Source organism: Oncorhynchus kisutch, linkage group LG2, assembly GCF_002021735.2.
Source record: "Oncorhynchus kisutch isolate 150728-3 linkage group LG2, Okis_V2, whole genome shotgun sequence".
Taxonomy (NCBI): domain Eukaryota; kingdom Metazoa; phylum Chordata; class Actinopteri; order Salmoniformes; family Salmonidae; genus Oncorhynchus; species Oncorhynchus kisutch.
The window spans coordinates 38,520,512-38,546,118 of NC_034175.2; the positions used below are offsets into that span (position 1 = coordinate 38,520,512).

Here is a 25,607-nt window from a genome sequence, read left to right on the forward strand (position 1 = left end):
ATAGACAAATTATCAGTCAAAAGCTTATCCAATAGTGTCCACTAGAGGGAGGTAGTGGTCACATACCATTTCAGTCAAAGGTGCCAGAAGGTAATTTATTATAGCATACCTCCAAGATCAAGAACCATCCCAAAATATTACTTTTCAAAATGGTGAAATTAAAAATATATTAATTAATGTTGATGTCGAGATTAGTGGTGCTCAATTTAAATTGAGTAAACAACTGTATAAAGTATTTTCACAGTCCATGGTGTAAAGCACTTATTTACATCCCCAGTCAACTAAAACAGGTGTACAGTAGGCTATAGAGAAAAGAGAAGTAAAGGCAGCATCTGCACTGTCTATGTACTATTTTCTCATTGTAATTCATTCTGACAAAGGGACACAAATACATAACACAGCACACTGATCTCTTGTGGCTCTGTGATATGGTCAGTCTTGATTCTGGGTGGGGATGGATCCACATGTGACATACACACACACACCTGACACTCTTATGCACCTGCAGGTCTAAGCCCTTAGATCGCATTATACAACGAGTAGACCTAATCCTGGATGCTGATTAGTTGAAACCTATGCCTATTTACTGTTCCATCTCACTGTGCAATCCACTGTCTCATCAACCTATCCAGACACTTTATAAACTTGATCTCCACTGTGAAAAAGCATCTAGACATGATCTCCCCTGTCTTTTAGATGAGCATTTGGTTTTCAACAGCAGATATTTGTATCAACCTTGGTGTCCCCTGTCTCATTGAGGATTAATGTGTCAGAATGAGAGACATTTTCTCAGCCAGACGAAATCATGAATCAGCATACATTTTATGGATATATACAAATGTCAAACGAAATGCAACTAGTTTTTTGTCTTTCCAGTTTGAAGTGACTGTGTAAGCTGCTGTTATGGTGTGTACTGGAGGCGAAGACGGGTGCAGGAGAGCAGAGTATAGTTAACAGGCGCACATTTATTTTCCGTTCCAAAACGAGAGCACTACTGTAAACAAACGCGCTCAAAACACGGAACATAAATAAAAGTCAAGCGCATAAATCAAACACCACATATAACATGAAACAATTACACACAAAGACATGATGGGAAACAGAGGATTAAATACATGTAGATTGATTGGGGAAATGAAAACCAGGTGTGTATGGAACAAGACAAGACAAATGGACTTATGATAAATGGAGCGGCGATGGCTAGAAAGCCGGTGACGTCGATCGCCGAACGCCGCCCGAACAATTCGTGACAGCTGCAGCTAGTTGGCTAGCTCCTCTGAACAGTATGAGAGAGAGCACATTTTCTATGACGTACACAAAATCGGGCATCATTAGCTCATCTTTATGGATGTATCCAAATAAATGTCACTATGTTAGCTGTAGTTGGCTAGCTAGCAAGCAAAGGATGAGAAAGTTGCCAGCTAGCACGTCAATTTTCTAAGAACGAACGATTGGGTCGCATCCATAGATATGGAACAAAAAGACTAGCAACCCTAGATTTGTGTCGGGACTATATCCTGTGGAAGGATGAAATAGTATGAATAAATTAAATCAAAATACTTTGTTAAATGAAAATATGTAAATCATTATTTGAATATGTTGGTTACCCATTGTGTAAAAGTGATAATGCCCTCGAAGTCAGTGTTTGGAGGATATATTGGCCCCCGTGCTTCGAGAACATTATCACTTAAATATCTTAAACATCTACTAAGCTAACATATGGAATTGTTTTAAGATGGTCATAACATTCATCATTTAGCCATTTGATTTAGAATTTTAGGACCCCTGTAGGTATATATGTATATAAAACATATGTAAACCTATGTTATTTGATTAAACATTGAATTTGGCCTTTACTGCTATAGCCCATAGAAATGCATTGAATAACATTTGTCATGGCAAAACAAAGTAAAAAAAAACAGAGTAAAAAAAAACATAAGCAAAACGTTTTTGATGGTTTTGAAGTGTCTGTCCAACAGCTGTTCACGTTATTTCGGACATTTTTTACCCCTTATGTTATTTGTGCATCTGTAACTTCCTTACTCATCATTATTCACAGTTCATTCAGGATTATCCGTAATCATTGTAGCTTCCACATTAATGTTGAAGTGTTTAGAAACATATTATATTCTTATTTACAATAAAACTGACTCCAAAATGACACTATAAATGATTTACCATTATTTTCTATTGGGCAGAAAATAATCAGAAACCCTAAACAAAGAGCAAAATGCATCCAACAAATTTGTAGAGTCATAAGCTTGATGTAGGCATTGCATGCTATGAATATGGGACCAAATACTTCACTTTTTACTACTTCAGCGCACGGAACCTGGTAGCGGGCTGAAATTCGACAACATATTTTTATTTTTTTTATTTATTTCACCTTTATTTAACCAGGTAGGCTAGTTGAGAACAAGTTCTCATTTGCAACTGCGACCTGGCCAAGATAAAGCATAGCAGTGTGAGCATACAACAAAGAGTTACACATGGAGTAAACAATTAACAAGTCAATAACACAGTAGAAAACGAAAGGGGGGTCTATATACAATGTGTGCAAAAGGCATGAGGAGGTAGGCAAATAATTACAATTTTGCAGATTAACACTGGAGTGATAAAAGATCAGATGGTCATGTACAGGTAGAGATATTGGTGTGCAGAAGAGCAGAAAAGTAAATAAATAAAAACAGTACGGGGATGAGGTAGGTGAAAAGGGTGGGCTATTTACCAATAGACTATGTACAGCTGCAGCGATCGGTTAGCTGCTCAGATAGCTGATGTTTGAAGTTGGTGAGGGAGATAAAAGTCTCCAACTTCAGCGATTTTTGCAATTCGTTCCAGTCACAGGCAGCAGAGTACTGGAACGAAAGGCGGCCAAATGAGGTGTTGGCTTTAGGGATGATCAGTGAGATACACCTGCTGGAGCGCGTGCTACGGATGGGTGTTGCCATCGTGACCAGTGAGCTGAGATAAGGCGGAGCTTTACCTAGCATAGACTTGTAGATGACCTGGAGCCAGTGGGTCTGGCGACGAATATGTAGCGAGGGCCAGCCGACTAGAGCATACAAGTCGCAGTGGTGGGTAGTATAAGGTGCTTTAGTGACAAAACGGATGGCACTGTGATAGACTGCATCCAGTTTGCTGAGTAGAGTGTTGGAAGCCATTTTGTAGATGACATCGCCGAAGTCGAGGATCGGTAGGATAGTCAGTTTTACTAGGGTAAGCTTGGCGGCTTGAGTGAAGGAGGCTTTGTTGCGGAATAGAAAGCCGACTCTTGATTTGATTTTCGATTGGAGATGTTTGATATGAGTCTGGAAGGAGAGTTTGCAGTCTAGCCAGACACCTAGGTACTTATAGACGTCCACATATTCTAGGTCGGAACCATCCAGGGTGGTGATGCTAGTCGGGCATGCAGGTGCAGGCAGCGACCGGTTGAAAAGCATGCATTTGGTTTTACTAGCGTTTAAGAGCAGTTGGAGGCCACGGAAGGAGTGTTGTATGGCATTGAAGCTTGTTTGGAGGTTAGATAGCACAGTGTCCAAAGACGGGCCGAAAGTATATAGAATGGTGTCGTCTGCGTAGAGGTGGATCAGGGAATCGCCCGCAGCAAGAGCAACATCATTGATATACACAGAGAAAAGAGTCGGCCCGAGAATTGAACCCTGTGGCACCCCCATAGAGACTGCCAGAGGACCAGACAGCATGCCCTCCGATTTGACGCACTGAACTCTGTCTGCAAAGTAATTGGTGAACCAGGCAAGGCAGTCATCCGAAAAACCGAGGCTCCTGAGTCTGCCGATAAGAATATGGTGATTGACAGAGTCGAAAGCCTTGGCAAGGTCGATGAAGACGGCTGCACAGTACTGTCTTTTATCGATGGCGGTTATGATATCGTTGAGTACCTTGAGTGTGGCTGAGGTGCACCCATGACCGGCTCGGAAACCAGATTGCACAGCGGAGAAGGTACGGTGGGATTCGAGATGGTCAGTGACCTGTTTGTTGACTTGGCTTTCGAAGACCTTAGATAGGCAGGGCAGGATGGATATAGGTCTGTAACAGTTTGGGTCCAGGGTGTCTCCCCCTTTGAAGAGGGGGATGACTGCGGCAGCTTTCCAATCCTTGGGGATCTCAGACGAGATGAAAGAGAGGTTGAACAGGCTGGTAATAGGGGTTGTGACAATGGTGGCAGATAGTTTCAGAAATAGAGGGTCCAGATTGTCAAGCCCAGCTGATTTGTACGGGTCCAGGTTTTGCAGCTCTTTCAGAACATCTGCTATCTGGATTTGGGTAAAGGAGAACCTGGAGAGGCTTGGGCGAGGAGCTGCGGGGGGGGCGGAGCTGTTGGCCGAGGTTGAAGTAGCCAGGCGGAAGGCATGGCCAGCCGTTGAGAAATGCTTATTGAAGTTTTCGATAATCATGGATTTATCAGTGGTGACCGTGTTACCTAGCCTCAGTGCAGTGGGCAGCTGGGAGGAGGTGCTCTTGTTCTCCATGGACTTCACAGTGTCCCAGAACTTTTTGGAGTTGGAGCTACAGGATGCAAACTTCTGCCTGAAGAAGCTGGCCTTAGCTTTCCTGACTGACTGCGTGTATTGGTTCCGGACTTCCCTGAACAGTTGCATATCACGGGGACTATTCGATGCTATTGCAGTCCGCCACAGGATGTTTTTGTGCTGGTCGAGGGCAGTCAGGTCTGGGGTGAACCAAGGGCTGTATCTGTTCTTAGTTCTGCATTTTTTGAACGGAGCATGCTTATCTAAAATGGTGAGGAAGTTACTTTTAAAGAATGACCAGGCATCCTCAACTGACGGGATGAGGTCAATGTCCTTCCAGGATACCCGGGCCAGGTCGATTAGAAAGGCCTGCTCACAGAAGTGTTTTAGGGAGCGTTTGACAGTGATGAGGGGTGGTCGTTTGACTGCGGCTCCGTAGCGGATACAGGCAATGAGGCAGTGATCGCTGAGATCCTGGTTGAAGACAGCGGAGGTGTATTTGGAGGGCCAGTTGGTCAGGATGACGTCTATGAGGGTGCCCTTGTTTACAGAGTTAGGGTTGTACCTGGTGGGTTCCTTGATGATTTGTGTGAGATTGAGGGCATCTAGCTTAGATTGTAGGACTGGCGGGGTGTTAAGCATATCCCAGTTTAGGTCACCTAACAGAACAAACTCTGAAGCTAGATGGGGGGCGATCAATTCACAAATGGTGTCCAGGGCACAGCTGGGAGCTGAGGGGGGTCGGTAGCAGGCGGCAACCGTGAGAGACTTATTTCTGGAGAGAGTAATTTTCAAAATTAGTAGTTCGAACTGTTTGGGTATGGACCTGGAAAGTATGACATTACTTTGCAGGCCATCTCTGCAGTAAACTGCAACTCCTCCCCCTTTGGCAGTTCTATCTTGACGGAAGATGTTATAGTTGGGTATGGAAATCTCTGTGGTGATCGCTACATAAATAGTCATATTAAACATTCATGAAAATACAAGTGTCTCACATGTTTCGAAAGCCTAGAATCTTGCTAATCCAACTGCGTTGTCAGATTTAAAAAAATATTTACTGCGAAAGAATACGATGCGATTATCTGAGGATAGAGCCCCATAAAAAACAACTATTTCAACCAGCACAGGTGTAACAAAATCACAAACTGCAATAAAAATAAATTGTTTACCTTTGACGATCTTCCTCTGTTTGCAATCCCAATGCTCATTGTTACACAATGAATGTTTTTTTGTTTGATAAAATCAATATTTGTAGCCTAACACAAAACATTTTGTGAACCGCTTGTGTCATGAATTCCGTCTCATTCCATTTTCGACGACACATTCGAGGTAAATACACACACAGAACGTGACTTTTCCAGTCATGTTTGGTTTCATTGCAATCAACTGGTTTGTTTGTAACACAACCAAACCTGATGGGTCATTTCGTGGGACGTATTGACTGAAAGAAACCGATTTGAAGACAACAAGTAATGACATCATTGTGCACCAATGATTTGCCCTCTGTTTCGTTGATTGACTGTATTTTAACCCAATGACCACTGATCGTCTTGAAATCAGGCTGGGTAGATAGCTTAATGAGCTGAGGTAAACGGCAATATGTAATGTTTATGTGTTGGAAGACCAACCCATGTAGTAAACTCCGGCGTAAAGAGGTTCATTCACCATTGAAGTTTCATACCAGAAGGAGCAACGTATTTTGCACACAGCATTGTTTTGGTAAAGCGCATATTCAGCTGTTTATATATCAATCAGTATGGCGACTAAGTCAGGAAAAGCTAAATCTAAGTCTAGATATACAGATGTACACACAATTTTCGAAGAAATTGATCGAGGACGATTCATTTAGCGATTCCCAAATGGAGGAATATTTTTTGAACGGAGAGGACATCGTTTTGGACTGGTAAGTTCTTATCATGCTAATGCCGTTGTTTGAAATCAATAATATAAAATATTATTTGTGAAATGAAATAGCCTATTTGAGGCTGTTGAGGGGAGGGCAGGCCTACAACAATGGCCAAAGTGAAATGGAGACAGTAGATACAGCTGGTCTGTAATTAATATAATAGAGACAGTAGATCTAGCTGAAATGTCATAATATAAATGAGACAGTAGATCTAGCAGGTCTATAATAATATATTCAATCTTCTGTTCCCTGTACTCTATATACAGTGCCTTGCGAAAGTATTCGGCCCCCTTGAACTTTGTGACCTTTTGCCACATTTCAGGCTTCAAACATAAAGATATAAAACTATATTTTTTTTGTGAAGAATCAACAACAAGTGGGACACAATCATGAAGTGGAACGACATTTATTGGATATTTCAAACTTTTTTAACAAATCAAAAACAGAAAAATTGGGCGTGCAAACTTATTCAGCCCCCTTAAGTTAATACTTTGTAGCGCCATCTTTTGCTGCGATTACAGCTGTAAGTCGCTTGGGGTATGTCTCTATCAGTTTTGCACATCGAGAGACTGAAATTTTTGCCCATTCCTCCTTGCAAAACAGCTCGAGCTCAGTGAGGTAGGATGGAGAGCATTTGTGAACAGCAGTTTTCAGTTCTTTCCACAGATTCTCGATTGGATTCAGGTCTGGACTTTGACTTGGCCATTCTAACATCTGGATATGTTTATTTTTGAACCATTCCATTGTAGATTTTGCTTTATGTTTTGGATCATTGTCTTGTTGGAAGACAAATCTCCGTCCCAGTCTCAGGTCTTTTGCAGACTCCATCAGGTTTTCTTCCAGAATGGTCCTGTTTTTGGCTCCATCCATCTTCCCATCAATTTGAACCATCTTCCCTGTCCCTGCTGAAGAAAAGCAGGCCCAAACCATGATGCTGCCACCACCATGTTTGACAGTGGGGATGGTGTGTTCAGGGTGATGAGCTGTGTTGCTTTTACGCCAAACATAACGTTTTGCATTGTTGCCAAAAAGTTCAATTTTGGTTTCATCTGACCAGAGCACCTTCTTCCACATGTTTGGTGTGTCTCCCAGGTGGCTTGTGGCAAACTTTAAACAACACTTTTTATGGATATCTTTAAGAAATGGCTTTCTTCTTGCCCCTCTTCCATAAAGGCCAGATTTGTGCAATATACGACTGATTGTTGTCCTATGGACAGAGTCTCCCACCTCAGCTGTAGATCTCTGCAGTTCATCCAGAGTGATCATGGGCCTCTTGGCTGCATCTCTGATCAGTCTTCTCCTTGTATGAGCTGAAAGTTTAGAGGGACGGCCAGGTCTTGGTAGATTTGCAGTGGTCTGATACTCCTTCCATTTCAATATTATCGCTTGCACAGTGCTCCTTGGGATGTTTAAAGCTTGGGAAATCTTTTTGTATCCAAATCCGGCTTTAAACTTCTTCACAACAGTATCTCGGACCTGCCTGGTGTGTTCCTTGTTCTTCATGATGCTCTCTGCGCTTTTAACGGATCTCTGAGACTATCACAGTGCAGGTGCATTTATACGGAGACTTGATTACACACAGGTGGATTGTATTTATCATCATTAGTCATTTAGGTCAACATTGGATCATTCAGAGATCCTCACTGAACTTCTGGAGAGAGTTTGCTGCACTGAAAGTAAAGGGGCTGAATAATTTTGCACGCCCAATTTTTCAGTTTTTGATTTGTTAAACTTGTTAAGTTTGAAATATCCAATAAATGTCGTTCCACTTCATGATTGTGTCCCACTTGTTGTTGATTCTTCACAAAAAAATACAGTTTTATATCTTTATGTTTGAAGCCTGAAATGTGGCAAAAGGTCACAAAGTTCAAGGGGGCCGAATACTTTCGCAAGGCACTGTATATATCTGTTTATTATACCTGTAGATACAGGGCTCATATGTGAAACTATTCTAACTGAACATTTTCTTTCACAGTGACACTGACTCCGAATGGGAGCCCCCAGTGCCAAGGTGTCTATCCCCCACTGAAGCTGGTTCATCCATCTGCCCAAATGTATTTCTGCAGGCATGGATGTGCTATGGCACCTGGCATCAGCAGCATAATATTGTGTAGAGGACTGAGGGTTTTCCAAATATTGAAAGTGTTATTTTGTAAATGTGTATTTTTTTCTTCATGTTTTTTTTCAATTTTTGGGGGTGTGTGTGTTAGAATACCATTTTGGTATTTTGTATATCGTTATTCCATTCAAAATGTATACTTCACCAATTTGGTCACTTGGGTACATTTGGGCTACTTGTGTGGGACACCTGGGTGACTTCATGATAAATCTCATGTAGCACACCCATTTTGGAAGTTAGCATTCTGAAACTTTGCACAAGTACTGTTGCCCTCTTATGTTTTTCACTAAAATTGTCCCTATCATCCTATCTGAATGTTTGTTTTAATCTTGTTCATTTTAAAGATGATGATAGAACAATAAAAAAATGTATGTTTTTTTTTTCATTGTATTATCTAAACCAGATCTATTGTGTTATATTCTCCTACATTCAATTCACATTTACACAAACTTCAGAGTGTTTTCTTTCAAATGGTACCAAGAATATGCATATCCTTGGTTCTGTGCCTGAGCTCCAGGCAGTTAGATTTGGGTATGTCTTCAGGCGGAAATTGAAAAAAGTAGGGTGGTAGCTCTAAGATGTTTTAATACACATATAAGTGCATTTGTCCCAATAATTTTGCTCCCCTAAAATGGGGGGACTATGTACAAAAAATGCTTCACTGTTTCAGTCATTACTGAGGGCTCAGTACACCAAAAATCACCTTGCATCATAAATAAGTACTCATTATTATTCAGATCAGTCAATCAGTCACAATTTTCCTATAAAGCTTCATGAATTTGATGCTCTCGAACACGGTCTATGTCTTCTTCAAATTGGTTTGAAACCAAAGATGGTTTGAAACCAAATACTAAATTAATATCCTGCCTCAATAACTACCGACCCGTAGCACTCACAACTGTAGCCATGAAGTTGTTTGAAAGGCTGGTCATGGCTCACATTGGCCAGATTGCAGTTGTAAATGAGAACTTGTTCTCAACTGGCCTACCTGGTTAAATAAAGGTGAAATAAAATGTAAAAAACATTGGCACCAGAAGCCCTAGACCCGCTCCAATTTGCATACAGCTTCAACAGTTCCACAGATGACGCAATCTCTATTGCACTCAACATTTCCCTTTCCCACCTGGACAAAAGGAACAGCTATGTGAGAATGCTGTTCATTGACTACAGCTCAGCATTCAACACCATAGTGCCCTCAAAGTTCATCACTAAGCTAAGGACCCTGGGACTTAACACCTCCCTCTACAACTGGATCCTATACTTCCTGACGGGCTGCCCCAGGTTGTAAGGGTAGGCAACAACACATCTGCCACACTAATCCTCAACACGGGAGCCCCTCAGGGGTGCATGTTTAGTCCCCTCCTGTACTCCCTGTTCACCTATGCCTGCATGGCCATGCAAGACTCCAACACCATCATTAAGTTTGCCGACTACACAAAGGTGGTAGGCCTGATCACCGACAACGATGAAACAGCCTTTCCCTCAATGTGATCAAGACAAAGGAGAAGATTGTGGACTCCACTACGGAGCTGTAGTGGAGCAGGTTGAGAGCTTGAAGCTCCTTGGTGTCCACCAACAAACTATCAGACACACCAAGACAGTCATGAAGAGGGCACGACAATGCCTTTTTCCCCTCAGAATACTGAAAAGATTTGGCACGGGTCCTCAGATCCTCAAAACGTTCTACAGCTGCACCATTAAGACTATCCTTACTGGTTGCATCACAGCCTGGTATGGCAACTGCTGTACGCACTACAGAGGGTAGTGCGTACAGAGGGTAGTGCGTACGGCCAATTACATCACTGGAGCCAAGCTTCCTACCATCCAATACCTCTATACCAGGCGGTGTCAGAGGAAGGCCCTAAAAATTGCCAAAGACTACAGTCACCCTAGTCATAGACTCTTCTCTCTGCTACTGGACGTCAAGCAGTAACAGTGTGCCAGGTCTAGGTTCAAAAGGCTTCTTAACAGCTTCTACCCCCAAGCCTTAAGTCTGCTGAAAGGCTAATCAAAAGGATACCCAGACTATTTTTATTGACTCACCCCACTTTTTTACACTGCTGCTCCTCATTGTTTATTATCTATGCATAGTCACTTTACCCCTACTTACATGTAGAAATTACCTCAATAACCTTGACTAACCTGTACCCCCGCACACTGTCTTGGAGCTGGTACCCCCTGTATATAGCCTCGTTATTGTTATTTTATTGTTGCTCTTTTATTTTTTACTTTAATTTGTAAATATTTTTCTTAACTCTTATTTTTCTTAAAACTGCATTGTTGGTTAAGAGCATTAAAATGGAGATGTCACAGACACCATAAAGGCACAGATACAAAGATGAGATCTCTATATGTCTCTATGGTGTCAATTCTTTCGGTTCTGACTGTTTCTGTTTGGACAACTTATTTTGGACTTTATGTCAAAATTAAATCATTCGGGGTATCAATTAAGTACCTTACTGTAATAGAATTCCATTAAAATGGGAAAACATTTCTCAAGCAAGAATTTGCTAGGACAGTATGGGAATGGTCTGAGTGGGGAGGGGAAAACTGAAAACTAGCTGTTATTGGCAGATGGGTTTGGAACTCTCTTTGTTATTGGTCTATTAAACCCCCTTGAGTCAATGTCCATGCCCCTGCGGAAATCGAATTAGCATAATAAAAAAATCCCCATACAAACCTATCAGTTTTAGCTAGAGATATAGTTATATCCATTGGATGCATCTCAATCTGCCGCATCCGCCAACGTCGCACTTCCACATCTACGGTGAAAGGTGACAGAGCTAGAGCGGTGTTTGTCAGACCATGAGACATCCTGAAAATCTGTCTTCTCACAACATTTTCTGTAGCATCCGAATGGTTTGACTATTATGACCCCTCGATGAAAAGATGAGACTCTCACGAACATGATGGTTTTGCTCCACGACCCCCACCAGAGTCTTGGGACTTGTCTGAGGTCGGTACAGCCGATCTGACAACTTCTGTCTGTAGCATCTGAACCATTTTGGCTACACTCTAATGTGAACTCTCTGACTCTCACGAACACATACATGTCGGTTATTTTGCTCTAGGACTCCCACAGGTCTCACAATACTCGTCTGAAGGTCCCCAATGCCAGTTGAAAAAGTTAATGGAAGTATACAGTACCAGTCAAAAGTTTGGACAAACCTACTCATTCAAGGGTTTTTCTTTATTTTTTACTATTTTCTACAATGTAGAATAATAGTAAAAACATCAAAACTATGAAATAACACATGGAATCATGTAGTAAGCAAAACATTTTCAACAAATCAAAATATATGTTATGTTCTTCAAAGTAGCCACCATTTGCCTTGATGACAGCTTTGCACACTCGCAACCAGCTTCACCTGGAATGCTTTTCCAACAGTCCTGAAGGAGTTCCCACAAATGCGGATCACTTGCTGGCTGCTTTTCCCTCCGCTGTCCAACTCATCCCAAACCATCTCAATTGGGTTGAGGTCGGGTGATTGTGGAGGCCAGATCATCTGATGCAACACTCCATCACTCTCCTTCTTGGTCAAATAGCTCTTACACAGCCTGGAGGTGTGTTGGGTCATTGTCCTGTTGAAAAACAAATGATAGTCCCACTAAGCGCAAACCAGATGGGATGGCGTATCGCTGCAGAACGCTGTGGTAGCCATGCTGGTTAAGTGTGTCTTGAATTCTAACTAATTCAACGACAGTGTCACCAGCAAAGTACACCCACACCATCACACCTCCTCCTCCATGCTTCATGGTGGGAACCACACATGCGGAGATCATCAATTCACCTACTCTCACAAAGACACGGCGGTAGGAACCAAAATCTAAAATTTGTACTCATCAGACCAGAGGACAGATTTCCACCGGTCTAATGTCCTTGCTCGTGTTTCTTGGCCCAAGCAAGTCTCTTCTTCGTATTGGTGTCCTTCAGTAGTGGTTTCTTTGCAGCAATTCGACCATGAAGGCCTGATTCACGCAGTCTCTTCTGAACAGTTGATGTTGAGATCTGTCTGTTACTAACTCTGTGAAGCATTTATTTGGGCTGCAATTTCTGAGGCTGGTATCTCTAATGAACTTATCCTGTGCAGCAGAGGTAAACCTGAGTCTTCCTTTCCTGTGGCGGTCCTCATGAGAACCAGTTTCATAATAGGGCTTAATGGTTTTTGCGACTGAAATTGTTTCTGGATTGCCTGACCTTCATGTCTTAAAGTAATGATGGACTGTTGTTTCTCTACTTATTTGAGCTGTTCTTGCCATAATTTGGAAGTTTACATACACCTTAGCCAAATACATTTTAACTCAGTTTTTCATCATTCCTGACATTTAATCCTAGTAAAAATTCCCTGTCTTATGTCAGTTAGGATCACCACTTTATTTTAAGAATGAGAAATGTCAGAATAATAGTAGAGATAATTATTTCATTAAGCTTTTATTTCTTTCATCACATTCCCAGTGGGTCAGAAGTATACATACACTCAGTTAGTATTTGGTAGCATTGCCTTTAAATTGTCTGACTTTGGTCAAACGTTTTGGGTAGCCTTCCACAAGCTTCCCACAATAAGTTGGGTGAATTTTGGCCCATTCCTCCTGACAGAGCTGGTGTAACTGAGTCAGGTTTGTTGGCCTCCTTGCTAGCACACGCTTTTTCAGTTCTGCCCACACATTTTCTATGGGATAGAGTCAGGGCTTTGTGATGGTCACTCCAATACCTTGACTTTGTTGTCCTTAAGTCATTTTTCCACAACTTTGGAAGTATGGTTGGGTCATTGTCCATTTGGAAGACCCATTTGCGACCAAGCTTTAACTTCCTGACTGATGTCTTGAGATGTTGCTTCAATATATCCACATAATTTTCCTTCCCTCATGATGCCATTATTTTGTGAAGTACACCAGTCCCTCCTGCAGCAACGCACCCCCACAACATAATGCTGCCCACCCCCGTGCTTCACAGGTGGGATGGTGTTCTTCGACTTACAAACCTCCCCCTTTTTCCTCCATACATAACGATGGTCATTATGGCCTAACAGTTCTATTTTTGTTTCATCAGACCAGAGAACATTTCTCTAAAAAGTACGATCTTTGTCCCTATGTTCAGTTGCAAACCGTAGTCTGGCTTTTTTATGGCAGTTTTGGAGCAGTGGCTTCTTTCTTGCTGAGCGGCCTTTCAGGTTATGTCGATATAGGACTCGTATTACTGTGGATATGGATACTTTTGTACCTGTTTCCTCCAGCATCTTCACAAGGGCCTTTGCTGTTGTTCTGGGATTGATTTGCACTTCTCGCACCAAAGTACGTTCGTCTCTAGGAGACAGAACGCGTCTCCTTCCTGAGTGGTATGACGGCTGTGTGGTCCCATGGTGTTTTTACTTGCATACTATCGTTTGTACAGATGAACGTGGTACCTTCAGTTGTTTGGAAATTTCTCCCAAGGATGAACCAGACTCCCAAGGATGAACCAGGTCTATGCTGATTTCTTTTGATTTTCCCATGATGTCAAGCAAAGAGGCACCGAGTTTGAAGGTAGGCCTTAAAATACATCCAAGGTACACCTCCAATTGACTCAAATTATGTCAATTAGCCTTTCAGAAGCTTCTAAAGCCTGACATAATTTTCTGAAATTTTTCAAGCTGTTTATAGGCACAGTCAACTTAGTGTATGTAAACTTCTGACCCACTGGAATTGTGATACAGTGAATTATAAGTGAAATAATCTGTCTGTAAACAATTGTTGGAAAAATTACTTGTGTCGTGCACAAAGTAGATGTCCTAACCAACTTGCCAAAACTATAGTTTGTTAACAAGAAATGTGTGGTGTGGTTGAAAAACGAGTTTTAATGACTCCAACCTAAGTGTATGTAAACTTCCGACTGAAACTGTACATCACAGAAGACTGAAATATAACAAAACGTTTGACATTGAAACACCAGATTGACGGTTTAAAAATATATATGTTTATGAATTATGAAATTATGAAAAATGTTAATAACATTACACCCATGAGGCCACTAATGGACGCTTGGGAATTCGAATGCAGCAAAACTACCAAGACTATTTCGTATTGTGTTCTTGGCAATCAAAGTACCAATCAGCAGTTAGATGTGTAATCAGAAAGATGTGAGTTGTGTCCACTCTCATAGCCTGCACAACACTATGGGTAAAACAATATTTTCTTCAGTGTATTTGGTAACAATGACCTAGAAAATTGCTTGTCACCCAAATAATAGAGCCTATGATTTGACATTGCGATTGCCATTTTACAAGCATTTGAAAGCTGAAGGTGTCGCGAGCAGCTGCGCTCTTTGCGTGTACATGCTTAGTTTGATAGGCTATCAAAGGAGAAAAAGATTAGAGATATTTTCTTCGGATGGAAATAAAAATAATATTATTTTTGGACCAATTCAAGCTACACTTGGATCATTTGGGCTCCCGCGGATCGATGCACTTGTATTTTAAACATTTGAATAGGGTGAAGCTTTACATCCCTAGCAACATTGCTAGTAGATTGTATTTTCAAACAGCAACTATCAGGAAATGACACCGATCAAATTTGTTCACACTTTTACAGTGTCAGTTTCATCAGCTCTTGTACAATATGATACAAAAATAATTTTGACTTCACTGGGCCTTAAATGCATTTCATTCTATAGTCTTTTAATGTGTGTGTTTCGGTAGTGACATTAAAAGCTGGGACTGCATTTAAAAATGAAAAGATATTTAAACATTTACAAAACTACTAATTCGATCAGTATCTTTCAAAAAAATAATAGAACAACTCAATATGTTCTATTGAAATAATAATGTTAGAAAATATAAAAATCATGAATTGCTTTATTTTCAAACATGAAGTTTCGGGGTCAGGGTTTGGGATAGCCACCTCTCAGTAGAAATATGTGCATAAACAATGATTTTGTACTATATTAATTTAACAATATATTTGTTATTAACTTGGATGGAATTAGAACACGTAAAAAAGATCCTAAGTTTGGAGACATAAATATTTTTGGGGGGGATTGGACTGAAATTTGCTGTTGAATATCTCTTATCTGTCTCTGTTAACTACATCTCTGACTAAGTAGTGAGTACATAGTCACTACCATGACATCCATAAGTTACATGATGACATTGAAAGTCATCTACAGTCACAGTGACAGTGACACAGTGACAGTGACACATGGACAATGTCAGTGAGGCCTTGCTCCGCTGGTTCGAGTGAATAGGGCCAGCTAAGTGGAAACAGATTTAGGAGTCCCCTGAGTACAGCTCTTAACCGTAAGGGAAATGGCTAAACCAAATGCTGCGGGACACCACAGCTGTGGATTCAATGTCACGAACAGGGCTTCGGGAGCCAAAAGAAATACAGAGTAGACTCAGTGACACACGCGCGTGCACGCATGCACAGTCAAACATACACAGAGGCTCAGATGTGCAGTGTACTTTATATGTCAACACACACACACACACACACACACACACAGGATGGCTGACTTCATTCCACCTTTGTTTCAAACTCCTAATCACCCCCAGATGAATACTATTTATACATCACATACTATTCAGCACATACTATTTAGTCAAAAGTATGCACTATGCCATGTCTACAACGCAGTAGCGGCTGTTGACTGGCTGCATAGGTGGGGCAGGACTGAGTGCGGGTGGATTTTTCTGAATTTAACCGACATGCATAGCCTTAACCAGCCTGATATATCTAATTTCCAATTTGATTAATTAAACTAAACACTGTATAGAAGAGGAATGGAGTTAGAGGCCCACTCAGGCTGGTTATAGGCAGACTATCACATTCAAGCTACACCATAGTCCATATTGCCCATCTATCCTATTTATAAAGGACTGAAGACAGAAACAGATCATTTGGTTCCATTCCAACATATTTATTAGTGAAACCAAAGTGCTGTAACATATATAAATTATAGCAAATAAACTAGTACACACACTAAAACTATTCAAATGTTCAAATCAAAAAGGCTGTTGCACAGAAAAAACTTGGGACGTTTATTATCATGCTAAAACATGAGGTGATGGCGGCGGAAGAATGGCACGACAATGGGCCTCAAGGTCATGTCACGGCATCACTGTAAATGGAAATTGCCATCGATAAAATGCATTTGTGTTCATTGTCCATAGCTTATGCCTGCCCATACCATAACCCCACCACCAACATGGGGCACTCTGTTCACAACGTTGACATCAGCAAACTGCTCGCACACACAATGTGATACAGTTGAAACTGGGATTCATCCATGAAGACCACACTCCTCAAAGGCCATCAAAGGTTAGCATTTTCCCACTGAAGTCGGTTACGATGCCAACCTACAAGGCTCTGGTGAGGACAACGAGCATGCAGATGAGCTTCCCTGAAATGGTTTCTGACAGTTTGTGCAGAAATTCATCAGTTGTGCAAACCCACAGTTACATCAGCTGTCTGGGTGGCTGGTCTCAGATGATCCCTCAGGTCAAGAAGCCCGATGTGGAGGTTCAAGGCTGGTTTAGTTAAAAGGGGTCTGCGGTTGTGAGGCCGGTTGGACGTACTGCCAAATTCTCTGAAATGACGTTGGAGGCGGCTTATGGTAGAGAAATGAACATTCAATTATATGGCAACAGCTCTGGAGGACATTCCTGCAGTCAGCATGCCATTTGCACGTTCCCTCAAAAATTGAGACATCTGTGGCATTGTGTTGTGTGACAAAACTGCACATTTTAGTGGCCTTTTATTGTCTCCAACACTTGGTGCGCCGGTGTAATGATCATGCTGTTTAATCAGCTTCTTGATATGCCACACCTGTCAAGTGGATGGATTATCTTGCCAAAGGAGAAATGCTCACTAACAGGGCTGTAAAACAAATTTGGGCAGAACTTTTGAGAGAAATAAGCTTTTTGTGCGTATGCAAAATGTATGGGATCTTTTATTTCAGCTCATGAAACATGGGACCAACACTTTACATGTTGCATTTCTATTTTTGTTCAGTGTATTATTTTTTCACATTTTAAGCGCAGCAGTGTGCACACAGCAGCCTATGCGCAAATGTTCTAAAATGCAATTTGCGGAAAAACACAGTTCTAAAATGTGCACCGCACATGCAAGAGGTTTCATGGACAGAGATGGAAATATCTGTTGGAAATGTAGAAAGAGTGGAGATCTAAAGATGCAACAACTATCATGGGTTGCTAATACTACAAGGATAATGCCTTTGGCTGCTGGACAATGAAATAAAGTTGATTTGAAAACCAATATAACAGGAGAAAGCATATCTTTATAAAATAATTACCTCCATGTTTCTAGGGTGGGATTTTGGCTATAGGCTATTTTGAAGCAAGGTTTGACATGCCGCATAATATGAAGTAAAATGTCCAGGTTTAGTGTTGCTAATGATAGGCCTAGCCGTCTTGTGGTAGATGGAAAGGATTTCCCAAAAACCTTCTCAATTATAGTGCATTCAGAAAGTATTCAGACCACTTGACTTTTTCCACATTCTGTTACGTTGCAGATTTATTCTAAAATGGATTAAATAAATAACAAATCTCATCAATCTACACACAATACCCCATAATGACAAAGTGAAAACAGGTTTTTAGAAGTTTTTGCAAATGTATGAAAACAAAAAAAACAGAAATATCACATAAACATAAGGTTTCAGACTCTTTGCTATGATACTTGAAATTGAGTTCAGGTGCATAATGTTTCTATTGATCATCCATGAGATGTTTCAACAACTTGATTTGAGTCCATCTATGGTAAAGTCAATTGACTGGACATGATTTGGAAAGGCACATACCTGTCTATATAAGGTTCCATAGTTGATGTCAGAGCAAAAACCAAGCCATGAGGTCGATTGTGTCGAGGCACAGATATGGGGAAGGATACCAAAAAATGTTTGCAGCATTGAATGTCCCCAAGAACACAGTGGCCTCCATCATTCTTAAATGGAAGAAGTTTGGAACCACCAAGACTCTGCCTAGAGCTGGCTGCCCGGCCAAACTGAGCAATCAGGGGAGAAGGGCCTTGGTCAGGGAGGGGATCAAGAACCCAATGGTCACTTTGACAGAGTTCTAGATTACCTCTGTGGAGATGGGAGAATCTTCCAGAAGGACAACCATCTCTGCAGCACTCAATCATTCAGGCCTTTATGGCAGAGTGGCCAAACAGAAGCAACTTCTCAGTAAAAGGCACATGAGAGCCCGCTTGGAGTTTGCCAAAAGGCACCTAAAGGACTCTCAGACCAGGAGAAAAAAGATTCTCTGGTCTGATGAAACCAAGATTGAACTCTTTGGCCTGAATGCCAAGCATCACATCTGGATGAAACCTGGCACCACTCCTACTGTGAACAACGGTAGTGACAGCATCATGCTGTGGGGATGTTTATCGGCGTCAGAGACTGGGAGACTAGGCAGGATCAAGGGAAAGATTAATGGAGAAAAGTACCGACAGATCGTTGATAAAAACCTGCTCCAGAGCGCTCAGGACCTCAGACTGGTGTGAAGGTTCACCTTCCAACAGGACAATGACCCTAAGGATTCTCTACCTTACCTGACAGCCTAGACCCACTTCAATATGCTTACCGTCCCAATAGATCCACAGACAATGCAATCACCATCACACTGGTTCCAGGAAAGAAACTCTCACATTACGTCAACAAAACAATCGTGGACCGTGTACTTCAGGAAAATGCAGATGGAGCACACCCCTATCCACATCGATGGGACCGCAGTGGAGAAGGTGGAGAGCTTCAAGTTCCTCGGCATACATATCACTGTGGATCTGAAAAGGTCCTACACAGACAGTGTGGTGAAGAAGACGCAACAGCGCCTCTTCAACCTCGCGAGGCTGAAGAAATTTGTCTTGGCCCCTAAAACCCTCAAACTTTTACAGATGTACAATTGAGAGCATCCTGTTGGGCTCTATCACTGCCTGGTACTGCAACTGCACTGCTCGCAACCGCAGGGCTCTCCAGAGGGTGGTCTGGTCTGCCAAATGCATCACCGGGGGAAAACTACCTGCCCTCCAGGACACCTATGGCACCCGATGTCACAGGAAGGCCAAAAAAAGCATCAAGGACTTCAACAACCCGAGCCACAGCCTGTTCACCCCGCTATCATCCAGAAGGCGAGGTCAGTACAGCTGCATCAAAGCTGGGGCCAAGAGACTGAAAAACAGCTTCTATCTCAAGGCCATCAGACTGTTAAATAGCCATCACTAGCCAGCTTCCACCCGGTTACGCAACCCTGCACCTTAGAGGCTGCTGCCTTATATACATAGACTTGGAATCACTGGCCACTTTAATAATGGAGCACTAGTCACTTTAATAATGTTTAAATAATGTTTACATACTGCTTTACTCTTATGTCTATACTGTATTCTATTCCACTGTATTTTAATCAATGCCACTCCGACATTGCTCAATCTAATATTTATATATTTATTAATTCCATTACTTTACTTTTAGATTTGTGTGTATTGTTGTGAATTGTTAGATACTACTGCACTGTTGGAGCTAGGAACACAAGCATTTGGCACACCTGCAACAACATCTGGTAAATATGTGTATTTGACCAATAAAAGCCTCTGAATGTCCTTGAGTGGCCCAACCAGAGCCCAGACTTGAACCTGATCGAAGAGAGAGATCTGGAAAGACCTGAAAATAGCTGTGCAGCGACGCTCCCCATCCAACCTTACAGAGCTTGAGAGGATCTGCAGAGAAGAATGGGAGAAACTCCCCAAATAAAGTGTGCCAAGCTTGTAGCGTCATACCCAAGAAGACTCGAGGCTGTGATCGCTGCCAAAGGTACCAGGTAAAGGGTCTGAATACAAGGTACTGAATACAGACCCTTCAACAAGGTACTGAGTAAAGGGTCTGAATACTTATGTAAATGTCATATTTCATTTTTTTTTTTAAATATAGATTTGCTAAAATTTCTAGAAACCTGTTTTTGCTTTTTCATTATGTGGTATTGTGTGTAGATTGATGAGGGGGAAAACTATTTCATACATTTTAGAATAAGGCTGAATCATAACAAAATGTGGAAAAAGTCAAGTGGTCTGAATACTTTCCGAATGCACTGTAAGTGTTAACTAGCTACAAAGTAGCCTATGCCTACCTTGCAGAATTATATCATGATTATTTGCCTGCACAGTTTAATTAAAGTGTAGCTTCACTCAAAAATCGAAATGTATGAAATTATGTGGTTTAAGAATTTGTGTGGACTTAGAACATAAAAATAATAATAAATTGTACTTTTTACCCCAATTTCATGATATCCAATTGGTAGTTACAGTACTGTACCAACTCCTGTACGGAGTTGCACGACCCAGCCAATCCACACTGTTTCTTGACACATGCTCGCTTAACCCAGAAGCCAGCCGCAACAATGTGTCGGAGGAAACACTGTACAGCTGGCGACCAAAGTCAGCGTGCATGCACCCGGCCGCCACATGGAGTCGCTAGAGCACGATGGGACAAGGACATCCCGGCCAAACAAACCCGCTCCTAACCCAGACGACACTGGGACAATTGTGCATGGGTCTCCCGATCGCGGCCGGCTATGACACAGCCCGAGTTCAAACCCGGATCTGCAGTAACGCGTCTAGCAGTGCCTTAGACCGCTGCGCCACCCAGGGGGCCCCAATTTTCTTGTTATTCTATTAAAAGTGTTATTTGAGTGTGAAAACCTGAAACAAATGTGGGAAATCTGAAACCTGTGAACTTCTGACTCAGATGAAAGTCTAATTTATATATTTCAGTAGTAGCCCTCCTACTGTATTAGCCTACTTGCACAATATGGGAATGTTCATTTTAGGCCATTCAGAGATTTTGGACAAAATTAGAGTATGCCCCCTTCTACAGGCACCTCTACCACTGCTCAAATGGTCTACTATTTAGGATGCAGGTATGGGCATTCGCACACGGCCAGTGTGTTAGAAATTCCCTGATTTGCCATTGAGTACAAATCCATTCACCAGTCCTTACAGTTTCACCGCAATATACTCAAAGACACTACAAAAACAACATATATTCATAATAAGTATCATGAATATCAAAACTTTCCATTTGACAACATAATAAATCATGTATGATTGTCAATTGATTAAAGATACAGTTTAAACAGCTCGCCACATCAAAATGAAAACAGTTAAATAAATAATTATAATAATAACAACATTTCTTTCTTCTTCAATGATTAATAAATAAATAAACAAATGAAATAAATACATAAATTAATTAGGTTAAATTAACTTACGGGAAATTTGGGTGTCACACACAATGAACAACAGCTAATGGTTTCAAATGAATACACGGGCACTTCAGTATTACACTCAGAAAAAATAGTTTGACCAAGGTTCGTTCGGTCCCATGCCAGGCTGCTTCTGTCTCCTGTGAGAAATGCCATCCCCATGGGCTTAGGTCTGGCCCCGGTCCCCCATCCCCTGTAAAACAACAGGCAACTCCAGAAAAACACTGCCACTCCATTACCAATCGATTACCACATTCAAATATTAAAGGCTGTGAGGGGAGTGGCTAGCTGCAGAGAAAGGTGCATGAACTGATATGAAGTCTGCAGATGTCACACAGCCCCTGATGTGATGTTGCCATTGAAACAAAGACAGAAGGGGGTTATAAATCCCCCGCCAGCAGCCCCCTGTCCAACGTACTTGGGTTGCTCCATCCTGAGTTAATCCCACTTTATCCAGGAGAGCCGGGCTGTCAGATCTAGAGTGAGACGGGGGACAAAAGCAAGGCAAACATGAGTCTTTAAATACATTTTAATGATCGTTTAAGTCGCAGGTCCGAGCAAAGGGGTACACTCACTCCTCAATGCCCCCTCCGAATGGTTGAAGTGAAGCCCCACAGAATTGGTTAACTAAAGTAAATAGGCAACCATTGAGTGCAGTGACAATACTTGTGCTCTGGCAAAGGGAGCTTTTGTGCACCACGCCAAAGAAAAAGACAGCTGGGGGGGGGGGGGGGGGGGGGGAACACACAACAAACAAACAAAGCAAGCTGTTTAAGTGACACAAACTAAATTCAGAGCCAATGATCTTTGGAGTTGGCTGACAACTATTAGCATATGCTCTCCCTCTCCTCGTGCTAATGTAATTTTAAACACTTGGTAGGATACGTCATCCTTCCTTGGGTTTATCCTGTGTGTTGTTTGCAATTTCGTGAATGGGGTTTGGTACTGTCCCAGGCCCAATTTGAAGTCACAAAACATATGGGCCATGCATGTAGTATTGGTTGTAAAACTATAATTCCAAGTATAGTAAAGTATACATTTACTGTAATTCCCACCATGTATAGTGGGTGGACATATTGCTGGAGTTTCTTCAGTACCACACTTAAAATAATAATTATTCGTTTTCGGACCAAATGTTACCTGGACCCAAAGAAATCTTGGCCCAAACTTAGCTCCAACTTGAGAAAATGTAGGCATCAATTCAGTCAATTTAAAAGTATGTGTTTGCTCAACTTGTCTCATAACTTATGTTCATTCAACTAGAAATTATTATTTGTGCGTAACTAAAAAAGGCTGTGCAACTGGTAACACATACACAGTGCTGTTAAAATACAATGTTTTCAGCGTGATATATATGACACTCGTTGACATTGTGCATGTTCATTTATACAGTACCATTATTCAACATGTCCAACAAATTGTGTATGACTGTGATCTCATTGCATAATCTAAAATGGTTCTATATGTCGGTAATTAGGCAATTTGTATTATCTGCTCACCGCTTGTGTTCCAAATGGCATTGGTTTGATTCTTGTAACCATTCTTCATGCATTCGTCCACGTACGACTTGGGGTCGCAGCCGGAAATCAGTATCTCTCTCAGGAGGGCAATGTAGGCAATGGCCAATCTCAGTGTATCAATCTTAGACAGGCGCTTCTCGTAGGGAAATGTTGGCACGTGGCACCTTAGCTCTTCGAACGCAGAATTGATACTCAGCATCCTCTTCCTCTCCCGGATGTTAGCGGCGTGTCGCTGGATCTTGTACGGATGATGGGGCACGAACCGCCGCTGCCTGCACTTGCTCATCTCGTGGGGCTCGTCCACAGAGGAGCTGTCCACTTCAGCACTGGCTCCAAGGCCGGGAGACTGCGAGTCCAGGTCGGTGAAGGTCATCTGTGCGTCAGGGAACATGGACTGGCCACCGAACGAGGACCAGGGCGAAAGCTGGCCCGTGACCGCGGTGCAGTCAAAGAGGAGAGTGTCCAACTGGGCCTGGAACTGGAAGTTAGGGTCCATCTGGCCCCAGAAGGCAAAGTCTGTAGTGCCATCTTGATCCAAGTCAAATAATATATCTTCCATTTTTTAAATCTTACTTTTCAATTTGATTCAACAAGCTGTGTTCACCCGGCAGGAGAAAACACGTAGCCTGCTGCACGAAATAAGTTGTTGTTCAGACATCGGTGCCTAGTTCAAAAGTGCCTAGTTCAAAATAAAGTGCTTGTGGGAACCGTCGGGTGTGCACTACCTGTCACCTGTAATCTCTGGACTGTGTGACACTCACAGTGACACATCTCGAGGATTAAATAGTTCCCGGATTTCCATGTCTGGCGGCAGGGGGTTCGCGCATTTTCTAAAGGCTGAAAAGGACCTCATTAGGAAACATGCCCCCACCTAATAGATCACTCATTGCCTATTAAAAAGCGGAGTTGGAGATACAAAGGAATCAGTTGATCTTGCAATTATAAACTTCCCTCAAATTGTTCCCTATACAACGAGCCAAGAGTATCCTAATATCTACAAAGAAAATGACTATTTGACATTCGTTCCTTGAGAGGGCTCTTTCTCAGTTTTGCCCCGCGTGTAGCACTTGCTCAACCGGGTGGCATCTGAATAGAATAGCTTTATAATTAGTACTCAGCTCGCACCACACAATACTGTCAGAAATGTATGATAACACTCTTAAATATCAAACCACATAGCCCCCCGGATGTAATGTTCATTAATGTTGATAGGCCTACAAAACAAGCAATGTAAGACACATCTTTTTTTAGTTGAAGTTGGTACAGATCGAATTTTAACATTTTAAATTTAACATTTTTAACACGAATTTAACATTTTAAATGCAGATGAAATTTTAAATGTAAGGATCTTCCGTAGCCCATATTTTAGAAAAACTGAATTTTGTGTCATGCAAGTCAGTCTCTATATTATTTGCCTGCATCAACTTGGCTATTGCATTTTGTTTGTTATTTTGCATGCCTAAAAAATTTGCGATTTGAAAACAACAATTAAAGCAAGTTGAAACAACACTTCTTATTCATTCGTACGGGATTATTTTGGTCTGCTAAAACAAGTTGATTCGCATATTATATGATTTGTATTAGGCCTATGACGGATGATATGGCATCTAATTATGCTAAATGTAATGATATGTTGTGTCTGCTGCCTATTTACTAAATCATGTTTATATTTCCTGACATAAGGTTTTGATGTTACCAGCCTTCAACCATGCTTGTTGAAAGGGGAGTGTTTGTCATTGCAAACACAGAAATCAAGCCTGCTGTCTCTTTTAGTGGTTAGAGTACCAAGACACATCCTCTAGCGATTTTTGATTTTTTACTGTTGAAAAGCGATATCCCAAGAATAAATAGGCCTACAGTAAAGTAAACATGCTAAAGTTTAGCGAAAAATAATGTTTATTTTTTTTGTTTTTAGACACACCTGATCATTTCAAAGAGTGGGGCATTCAAGGAGTTGGTTTGATGTGAATCCGTGATGTCTTCAGCCTTCCCCCTTCCCCAATTGAGGAGCAATAGAGTACAAAAAAAAAGAAAGGCCCACACACTTTCTTGTGCTACTGTATGTCATAACATACCTGGACCACCTATTGAGATGTGTCTTTTGTTAAGTAAATCAGTTGTTAAATGAGGGGAAAAAGGAGCCCGGAGTGCCATTTTAAGCATATCATGAACTGTAAACTCAAAGGCATTTTTCACTCAAATACTTTGAGCAAGTTTAACTCAAAGTCAATGAAAAGTCATTATTACTTCAAACGTGCCACTGACTCAAAACTTAATGAGAAGTCAAATCACCAAAAATGTTTTAAGTTATCATAACAAATT

At 41.5% G+C, this 25,607-nt stretch overlaps 1 protein-coding gene across 1 annotated transcript; it reads right to left on the bottom strand.

Moving 5' to 3' along the window:
* Positions 1–20,560: 20,560 nt before the first annotated feature.
* On the bottom strand, positions 20,561–24,067 carry LOC109902378 (transcription factor 21). The gene is made up of 3 exons (XM_020498691.2): positions 23,265–24,067; positions 22,184–22,241; positions 20,561–21,958 (listed from the first exon to the last, which is right to left on the bottom strand). Exons 1-2 carry the CDS (start codon positions 23,842–23,844, stop codon positions 22,204–22,206), a joined length of 618 nt encoding a protein of 205 aa, XP_020354280.1. The 5' UTR covers positions 23,845–24,067; the 3' UTR covers positions 20,561–21,958; positions 22,184–22,203.
* Between the last annotated feature and the right edge of the window lie 1,540 nt (positions 24,068–25,607).

What these genes read in the sequence shown, in the direction of transcription:
- LOC109902378 (XM_020498691.2), bottom strand. Translation starts at nt 23,844, where the DNA reads ATGGAAGATATATTATTTGACTTGGATCAAGATGGCACTACAGACTTT. An exon ending in TGCCATTTGGAACACAAGCG is followed by an intron (nt 22,242 to 23,264) that starts GTGAGCAGATAA and finishes GTCTCACTCTAG; the next exon opens with ATCTGACAGCCCGGCTCTCC.